The sequence below is a fragment of the Stigmatopora nigra genome, chromosome 1 (assembly GCF_051989575.1).
Source record: "Stigmatopora nigra isolate UIUO_SnigA chromosome 1, RoL_Snig_1.1, whole genome shotgun sequence".
In the NCBI taxonomy this organism is placed as follows: Eukaryota; Metazoa; Chordata; class Actinopteri; order Syngnathiformes; family Syngnathidae; genus Stigmatopora; species Stigmatopora nigra.
Genome location: NC_135508.1, coordinates 26,801,651 through 26,811,650, shown reverse-complemented (window position 1 = coordinate 26,811,650; position 10,000 = coordinate 26,801,651). Strand labels below are relative to the sequence as shown.

The 10,000-nt window shown below is 41.0% G+C and overlaps 3 protein-coding genes across 11 annotated transcripts in view; 1 reads left to right on the top strand and 2 right to left on the bottom strand.

The window, feature by feature from the left end:
• Window positions 1-418, bottom strand: part of LOC144204275 (uncharacterized) — a 30,153-nt gene extending 29,735 nt beyond the window's left edge. For all 4 annotated transcript variants that reach the window (XM_077728163.1, XM_077728180.1, XM_077728171.1 and 1 more), the window contains exon 1: window positions 10-418. The gene's annotated coding sequence lies outside the window, so the exon portion shown is untranslated. The remainder of the gene's footprint in view (window positions 1-9) is intronic.
• Window positions 1-4,420, top strand: part of LOC144204235 (bile salt export pump-like) — a 74,282-nt gene extending 69,862 nt beyond the window's left edge. For all 6 annotated transcript variants that reach the window (XM_077728128.1, XM_077728137.1, XM_077728097.1 and 3 more), the window contains 2 exons: window positions 2,694-2,840; window positions 3,875-4,420. In XM_077728128.1, coding sequence (XP_077584254.1) covers window positions 2,694-2,840; window positions 3,875-4,075 — 348 coding nt within the window. In that variant the 3' untranslated portion in view covers window positions 4,076-4,420. The remainder of the gene's footprint in view (window positions 1-2,693; window positions 2,841-3,874) is intronic.
• A 4,113-nt stretch (window positions 4,421-8,533) lies between these two features.
• Window positions 8,534-10,000, bottom strand: part of LOC144202302 (uncharacterized) — a 3,889-nt gene continuing 2,422 nt past the window's right edge. Inside the window, exons 5-8 of the mRNA XM_077725320.1 lie at window positions 9,579-10,000; window positions 9,359-9,496; window positions 8,960-9,071; window positions 8,534-8,676 (exon numbers count right to left, since the gene is read on the bottom strand). The exon at window positions 9,579-10,000 is cut by the window's right edge and continues 408 nt beyond it. Coding sequence (XP_077581446.1) covers window positions 8,603-8,676; window positions 8,960-9,071; window positions 9,359-9,496; window positions 9,579-10,000 — 746 coding nt within the window. The 3' untranslated portion in view covers window positions 8,534-8,602. The remainder of the gene's footprint in view (window positions 8,677-8,959; window positions 9,072-9,358; window positions 9,497-9,578) is intronic.

Genomic DNA, 10,000 nt, shown 5'->3' with positions numbered 1-10,000 from the left:
TGATCTTACCAGTTGCATATGATCGGGAACTGAAGGGTATCTTTGGTTCCTTTGTTGCCTGTTTTGTTTTGTACTTTCAAGGCTGGACTTCTTAGCCAATATACAGGCTATGACCTCAGGCAGGAAGCGAGCAGAGTTTGGTTTGATTGTTTTTTTTTCTGCCCCCTGTTGTTCTGGAGGGGGCAGATGTGTCGTCCGCTAAGTTCACTTGAAAATAATAAATAAAAAGGTCATAAATAAATAAGTAGTCCAAGTGAGATCTGCAGACCGGAGTGGCTTTGTTCTGTCGGAAGTCCAGGATGAGTTCTTTGACTTTGGAGATGTTCAGCGCCAAGTTGTTGAGAGCGCCCCGCGATTGAGTCCAACGACTGAACAACAAACAAACAACTATCCATGTACATAAACACGATGAACTCTGGTGTTTTGGAAATGGGTTTAGCTGATGTCATAAGGAAGGGCAAACAATAAAGAATACAGTAATATCTTGAGATACGAGCTTAATACAATTTACTTGTATTACATATCACTTTTCCCATAGAAATTAACGAAATACAAATTAACCCAGACCCACCCTCAGAGAATACACCAAAAACCAGATATTGAAATGGAAAATCATATTTTTATTTGTTCTAATTTGCCACCTATTTACAAATTAACAAATGCCTATTTAGATGTTATGATTTTCATTACAAAAATGACATTATTCAGTATAGACAGACGGTAATGCGGAGTCCACGGATGAAAGACAGAGCAAGGCAGAGGGAGAAAGGAAGAGAGGGAGAAAGAGGGAGAGAGAAGGACAGAGAGTAATAGGAGAGGGAAATAAGGATAAAGAGAGATTAGAGGGAAAGAGAGAGACTTGACGGCATCGCACTCGTACTATAAAATAAACTGTTAGGTTCATCAATATTTATACTTCAATGTAATTATAAAACACTGCTGGCGGACATCTGATTCAATTATTGACATTTAATTAAATTGGCACCTCTGATGATCAACTTGCAAGGGAGAAACATTCCGACATCGTCTCCGCCGCAAATAATTCTACAGTGCGGTCATTTCTCCTGCCCCTTTAAGGTCATAAATCAAAACAATTACAAGGTTATTGATTAATCCAACTGCATAAGCAAAAACAACACCTTTAACAACCATAGCATATGAACAATTCAATAATAACAATTTAGGGGAACTTAAAACAAACTCCATTGGAATTTAAACAAACAAGCCTTCATTCAACAAAACAATTCCATAAAGAAGCGAAAAGAGCGTGACGATTTACGACAATATGCGAGTAATCACGAAGGTTGCTTGGATAGTGATCATGCTGCATAAGCGTCTTTTTAAGCGTCCTTCTAGTTCTCCATTCTTAGGGTAAAAGTCGAGTAAACAGTCCTTGGAACGACGAATCGATGACTTGTTACGATCCGGAGTTCTCTTCAGACAAATTGAACGAGTTTAAAAATGATTAAATGGACACATATAATAGTATTACAGAATTAAACCAACATAAACTTTAAATTTATTTTTTTAGTTTTTTTTTAAATTATCGAACCAGGCATGACTCACTCTGGAGGGTTTTTGCTGGTATCTTTTTAGGATGCTTCCTTTGATTTTAAGTAGTAGTGTAGATTCCAATGGCTTTTTCGCAGATTATCGACTTGGTCACGCTGCCGCCCGCTAACCGTTTATCTTTTAACCATACAACCAAACAAAGGCTTTCCATCTCGTTATGAATGTCACTGCGTAGCTTGGAAATGATTGCAAGCCCTTTGTTGCACTGGCTTTCTTTGGACCCATTGTTTTTTCTTAATTTTGTATTGATTAATGCAAAAAAATGCAACCTGTTCATAGATGCTCATAGATTTCTTTACGCGAGGGAGATGCGGCCAGAAAGACAGAGCGATGCTGTTCTCATAAGCAGAGTCTTGCATACTTGTCCACTTGGTGGCCGCATCGGGAACCCTCTTGCATACTCGTATATAAAATTGGTCTTGTATTTCAAGGCAAAAATGTACTCGGAATTTTCTTATCTCAAATTTCTCGTATGTTGGGATATCCAAGGTGTGACTTGCATTTGTTTAGCTAAATGGTAATGGGATTGATAACTTGGCTGCCCTGAACACTTTTGTCAGGTTTAAGACCATATACATTCAATAATATCGGAGCAGAGGAAACACACAGCCAGTCGTGATGAGAATTTAACTCACTTCATATGAAGGAGGGAGCCAGAAAAGTTAGCGCCGGGAGATGTCTATCTTCCTGCGTAACCACATCGAATCCCTGGCAACTCCCCACAGAAAAACTAGGTTTTATTAGCACAGGATGAAGTGACAGAGACAAACTTAAGGCGGGAAGGTGAACAAAGAAATGGGGGTGTTGTGATAGATAACACCCCCCCTAACTAAAAGGAGTCGTGACGGGAGTTACCACAAGGTCGTGCAAAATTCTATTCCAGTGACTACACTATATAAACCAAAAGACATAATAATAATAAGCATAAAATACATTCATACTTCACAACTTTGTGAAACACTGGCTTTCAATGCCATTTTCCCCCAAATATTCCACTTCAGCCAAAAAGTTGAAATAGTACTCTATAAATGAACAGGTGTGTTTTCTTGCCAAACAGCTATAGATAAAGACCAAAGATCACATTTCCTACATTCATCTCAATATATCATTTTTTTCATCAGAAATACAACACAAATGTCGGTGCCCAGGGTTCTCAGTTATCGCGAGGGCAGAAGCAGCGCATTGCTATCGCCCGGGCAATCATCCGTGATCCCAAAATCCTTCTTCTGGATGAAGCCACCTCAGCTCTGGACACGGAGAGTGAGAAGGTGAGTTGTAAAGTGAACAATTCAGTCTGCATTATTGAGTGGCCGTAGCATGGCTTTTTGATATTCTCTATTGGATTGGATTGGATTGGATAACTTTATTCATCCCGTATTCAGGAAATTTCTATGTTGCAGTAGGAAGAGGGTGAGGATGCAGAAATAGGAAAGGCATTTTACACAAATAGGTAGTTAATAGTAAGTCAATAAATAAATACATGAATAAATATATAAATAAGTAACCGTGTTGCTGAAATATATATTTTCATACACATACATATATATAGAAGCACATGTATACTATATGAGAATTCAGTAGGTCCTAACCCACAGCCTTTTTTGGGTTAAAAGCCTGACTGCTGATGGGAGGAAGGATCTGCGGAAGCGCTCCTTCCTGCAGTGAGGGTACCGCAGTCTACTGCTAAAAGTGCTTCGAAGGGACTCCACCGACTCGTGCAGGGGGTGGGAGGTGCTGTCCATGATGGACCTCATCCTGGTCAGCATCCTCCGCTCTCCTACTTCCTCCACAGAGTCCAAAGGACAGCCCAGAACAGAGCTGGCTCTCCTGATCAGCTTGTTCAGCCTGTTCCTGTCCCTCTCCGTGCTCCCACTTCCCCAACAGACCACTGCATGAAACACGGTAGATGCCACCACAGTGTCATAGAAGGTCCTCAACAGTGACCTGCACACTCCAAAGGACCGTAGGCTCCTCAACAGGTAGAGGCGGCTCTGGCCCTTTCTGTACAGGGCATCTATGTTTGTGGACCAGTCTAGTTTGCTGTTGAGGTGAGCACACAGGTACTTCAAATTCTCCACGATTTCAATGTCTTTACCCTGGAAGTTCACCCCTAAAAGAGCTGTTTATAGCATATTTATTCTTTCTCATGGCGGACAGTGGCCTTTTATACATTCAAACATGTTGTGGAAATACTAATGCTGTCATTGAAAGAGTGAGCTCTGCTTAATCAAGCCGTGATTGTAAAATTGCTAATATCCCTCCGCTTGAATGTTGATGATTTGTGAATTTTTACCTCCTTCAGACAGTGCAAGCGGCCCTGGACAAAGCTCGAGAAGGCAGGACCTGCATTGTTATAGCCCACCGGCTGTCCACCATTCAGAACTCAAACATAATCGCTGTTATGTCCCGAGGCTATGTAATTGAGAAGGGAACACACGACCATCTCATGGCCCTAAAGGGTGCTTACTACAAGCTGGTCACCACCGGAGCACCAATCAGCTAAGGTGTCATAGAGTTCAACCAATCCGAAATAAGTGAGATGAGCAGAGAGTTATTATCTGAGTTGTCAAGGTCAAGTAGACACTGATTGAACATAAAAACGTGGCCTGAATCTTTCCAGTTTTAGTTTTTTTTGTGAAAATTGTGATGCTCTTATGAATATGGATCAAATGTTATGTTTGTTTTGTTCGGTAAAACACAGACTTGGCAAAGGTGATATGTAAAACAATGACTACAGACAGACAATAATCCATTGTCTTTAGCAATGTTCGCATTCAGAGAAGAAAACTGTAAATTCCAGATGGATGAATTATGGTGAATAGGAAATTAAAGTTAGCAATGCAAGTCACTAGACTACTCATTCATTTTCTGAACTGTATTTTCACAAGGGATGCAGAGGGTACTGGAACCTATCCCAGCTAACTACGCACCAGGCAGGGGATACCCTGAATTGGTGGCCAGCCAATCACAGGGCACAAGGAGATGGACAACCATTCACGCTCACCCTCATACCTAGGGGCACTTTATATATATGTGTGTGTGGGTGGGTGGGGGAATAGGAGGTGTGTGTGTGTGTGGGGGGGGGGGGGGGGGGGGGTTGTATATAAATATGTATATATTTATATATATATTTTATCTCTGTAGACCAGATGTAATTTTTGCACTTTTGAGGCATGCATATGTTAAGAAATTGTTTAAATTTGACGTCCTAAACCAAGAGTGTCAGACTCGGGTTGGTTCGCGGGCCGCATTAACGTCAATTCGATTTGATGTGGGCTGGACCATTTTAGATATAATCTTTAGTTGTTTTTTTATATAAATGGATTAAATGAACTGGATTATAAAACCTGAATATTCAATATTTTATAGATCTAAAACCTGAGCTTTTTTTTCTTAGTAAAGGAAAATCTCTTAATCATTTTGTTCCATATTACAGTGGAAATCAGAAAATATTTGTATATATTTTTAGATTTTACGAAATGATTTTTGAACTAAAAACAGAAAAAAAATGATGAAAAATTACAATTATTGGTTTAAAACGGGGAAATCATGAAATATAATAGACATCTATAATCTTCATTTTCATTTGATCCTAAAACAGAAATTTGGCACTCATGATTTACTTTCCCAGGCCACACAAAATGATGCGGCGGGCCAGATTTGGCTAACACTTTGACACTCGTGTCCTAAACTGTACATACCTGCTTTGTAAACACAAATGATAGCGCCGTCACGTAGAACAGTGATTTTCAACCACTGTGCCGCGGCACACTAGTGTGCCGTGAGAGATCCTCAGGTGTGCCGTGAGAAATTATCCAATATCCTTTTTTTTAAATTAACATTTATTAATAGATTTCTGCAAATATGATGTCATTGTCCAATGTCCGTGCTGCAAAGGCTGGCAGCGTAATGTAATATTTGTCCGTGTGGCAACACGTAGTTGATTGACACGTTCCGCCAAGAAAATTAGTGATGCACCGTGGTGACAGTCATGGAGAAGTTTTTAAAAAGGACAACTGCAAACTCCGAACTGCGCCCTGGACAAGATTCTGACCCGGATAAAGGCCCTAGTATGAGTGGTGGAGAAAACAAAGCAAAGACGGTGAGCTCAAGGCAATATAGTAAAAGCTATCTTTCGTTTGGATTTACTTTCACCGGGGATGAGACGACACCTATTCCGTTATGCCTGGTGTGTGGCGAGAAGCTATCCAACAGCGCCATGGTGCCAAGCAAGCTTAAACGCCATCTCCAAACGAAACACCCGTCGCTTCAAAACAAGCCGATAGACTATTTTGTTCGCCTGCATGTAAACACAGAGAAACAGGCAACGTTTATGAGAAAAACCACAAAGGTAAATGAGAAAGCGCTCAAAGCTAGTTACCTAGTCGCCGAACTTGTTGCTAAATCAAAAAAGCCGCACACTGTGGCAGAGACATTAATACTACCTGCCTGTAAAGCCATTGTCAACGAGATGCTCGGCCCTGGTGCGGCTAAAGACATAGATAAAGTCCCGCTCTCTGATAACACAATTGCCAGGCGTATTGATGACATGTCTACAGACATCGAAAGCCATGTTTTGGAAAAGATACGCATCAGTAGGAAATTTGCGTTGCAAGTTGACGAGTCTACGGATATTAGTGGACATTCTCAGCTCTTGGCCAATGTGCGTTTTGTGGATGGTGATGCCATTAGAGAAAACTTCCTATTTTGCAAGACACTGCCAGAAAAAACAACTGGAGAGGAAATTTTTCGGGTCACATCGGAATATCTTGACCAGGGAGGACTTACGTGGGAAAACTGCACAAGTGTGTGCACTGATGGAGCTGCAGCCATGGTCGGGCGCACCAAAGGCTTCGTGAGTAGAGTGAAGGAAAGAAACCCAGATCTGATTATTACGCACTGTTTTTTGCACCGTGAGGCCCTCGTTGCGAAGACTTTACCAGTAGAACTGGTTCCTGTGTTGGACGATGTGGTGCGCATGGTGAACTTTGTGAAGACACGACCTCTGAAAAGCCGTATATTCGCATCTCTGTGTGAGGAAATGGGAGCGGAGCATAAAGCCTTATTGCTCCATACGGAGGTCCGATGGTTGTCGCGCGGTAAGGTGCTGACCCGTGTGTATGAGCTGCGAGAGGAACTTAAAATGTTTCTGACAAATGAGAGGTCTGATTACTCAAATCAGTTTGCAAGTGATGAGTGGTGCGCAAAGTTGGCATACCTGGCTGATATATTTCATCATCTTAATGAACTGAACACAAGGATGCAGGGCCGAAATGAAAACCTGCTTACAAGCACAGATAAAATAAATGGATTCCGTTTAAAGGTGCACCTCTGGCAACAACATGTGCAACGTGCCAACCTGGAGATGTTCCCACTCACAGACAAACAGCAAAGCAACACTGCTGCACTGTCTGAGGTAATAGGTAAACATTTGAAAAGTCTTGAGGAGAAGTTGTCATTTTATTTCTCTTCAGCCTCCACTGAATGCTTTGACTGGGTTAGGGACCCATACAGCTCGGCATCAGTTGTTCGAAAGGACATGACTTTACAAGAGCAGGAGGAACTAACTGAACTGAGACAGGATCGTGGTTTAAAACTAAGATTTGCTGATCTTCCTTTGGACAGTTTTTGGTTGACTGCTGCCAAGGAGTTCCCCATTCTGGCCAACAAAGCTGTTCTGACATTGCTCCCATTTTCCACAACATATCTGTGTGAGCTGAGCTTTTCAAGCCTAACTGCTATAAAAACTAAAAACAGAGAGAGACTGAGAGCTGTTGAAGAAGAGCTTCGTGTGTGTCTTTCTACTATTCCTGCCAGGATATCGGCTTTGTGTTCATCTAAACAGGCCCAGGTTTCACACTGACTGAGTATAAATAAATTGAGAAATTATATTGTAATTAAATATACTATACAGAGTGTCATTTTGTAAAATCTTTGGTTAGTGGTGTGCCACAAATTTTTCCAATGTAAAAAAATGTGCCGTGGCTCAAAAAAGGTTGAAAAACACTGACGTAGAAGACAGTAGTATTAGCTCTGTCCACCCTTATTTTTTTTTCGTGTTTTACTGCCCTGGTATCCTTTTTTTCATTACATTTTAATATTTCTTAATACATTCCATTTTACTTTAATTTGTACTTTATACTTTAATGTTTTTACAACTTTCTTTGTTCTGTTAGCCTGGCTTCTTTGTGCTGTTTTTTTTTTTTTGGAACCATTCAGCCATGCCTACACTGTGATACACACAGAACTAGCTGTTACAATACGCAGCAGAAGGAGCAACACCTCGGTGTCGCCGGAGATTCGGAGCTGGACAAAGGGGCCGGAGAAGGGGCAACGCTTCTGACCAACCATTCCATCCTGGGATATGATGGAAGTGCTGTCGGTGTTTACCAGCAACGGAGTCGAGGGGCTCAAGTCTGCTACTGTTGTCTTCAGCTTCAGGCTTCTGAGGAACGGAGTCGAGGGGCTCTACTCTGCTACTGTTGTCTTCAGCTCCAGACTACTGAGGAAGCTTGGAAGAGTGACTCTGCATATTCTCTACCTCAGTCACAGTCTGCCAAAGTTCCGGGCCTTGTGGAAGACTTCCTGTGTGAGGTTCCAGTTTTTGTCCAACTTTACAATGTCTTTTTGAGTCGGTATCCGTTTTAGCTACCGCAACCAAGATGGCGCCGTTCAAGCGGCAGCCGGCGGTAGCTCCGTCCACTTGCTCGTTTTGTGTTTTTGCTGCTTTTATGTCTTAATGATTTGATGCTTCCATTTACTTGGATTTGCTTTGTACTTTGTGCTTTTGCTTTGCTGTTCTGTCTAATCACCCTCTTGCTACTGCCACAATGAAATTTCCTGAATACGGGATGGATAAGATTATCCATATCCAAATGCAACATGTTCATCAAAGTGTTTTCTGGACTTAGACTTAACTTTCTGTCTGAACCCTAATAAAGAGTGAAGACCGATACATACATTTGGAGGATGCATATTGTTTTATTCAGCATTACAATTTTGAATAAGTTCAGGGACAAGTTGTGTATATTTATGCATTAATTGGGTAAGAGCAAATGGATGCTCTTTTTTTATCACAGTCAGCGACCGTCCACCAGCTTTTATCTGAAAGGCAATTGTGAAACAATTTCATTTTAAAATAGTATTTTTAACCTTATGAATGGATAAATACTAGCTGTTATCTAAGCGTGTCCGATTGCTTTTTATTGTCCAGATGAGACTTCTGCTATTAAAGTAGTTCATTATTGGAAAATAAGTTTATATACTGTATAACATATTGCTAAAATGGATAGTTATTGCATAACCGAAGGGGCATTAGTTTTAACAGAACATTGGCAAACAAGATGTACTACAAAGCATGTTTAGATAATATTATTTTCATCCTCACCAATCTTAAACATCTCCACACAGATAGGCTTGTCTGTGTGAATGTTGGGCTGACCCGGCATCCAGTCACTGTAATTCATCTCTGAGCCATCAAGCCATGAGGCCTGCTGGTTCTGCAGAATGAATGTACATTTTGTATGAATCCAGTATGAAATACGTAAACTAATACACTTTCTGAGAACACTGTACTATGATGAATGTTTGACCAAGGTCACAATAACAATGTTATTATGGTAGCATATCTGATAAAACTGTCCTTGGGGTGCTACTCAGGGCCAGTACGCCTCATTGATAAAGGCAGAAATAAGATACCTAAAATACCAACAAGTGATGCCAAATTACTTAGGTTCACTGTGTTAGTGGCTGTGTATTTAGTGTCTGATGGACGAAAGGAACTTGCCTTAACTGTAGCTCCCAACCATGTCAACTGTGTGCTCTGCTCACCACTATTGGTAACCATAGAAACTAGGCGGGAATGAAGGTGCCTGCTAGTTATAGATGCCAGCTCAGATTGTGGGTTAAAAGACTTGCATAAAGCCTGAAGAAAAAAATGTCAAAAGCATCAGTTCATTTGTATACTATTAACTAAAGTAGAATGGCTATATAAAATTGTTGGTCACCTGAGCTTCTTTAAAAGCCAATCTCATCAGATTTAACTCATAGCACTTTCCATAAATGACCTCCCCTTTACATCTCTGTGATACCTGTCTCTTTTCTTTTTCAACCACCATTTCTGTTCCCTTTCTATCTGGGATAGAAATCACTGGTACTGGTCCCTTTCTGAAACCAACAATTGACCTAGATGGTTCAGTTTCCTGTCTGAAACCATCTAGAAATGGCAGTAGGTCTTCTTGGCCCTGTATAAAACCACCTAGGGTTGGCAAGAAGGGGTTGGTTCCTTGTCTCAAATCATCTGGAATCTTTAAGAAGGGTTCTGTTCCCAGTCCGAAACCATCTGGACTCTTGAAGAAAGGTTCTTTTCCATGTCTGAAACCATCTGTGATTGGGAGGAAGGAATCTGTTCCCTGTTTGACACTATCTA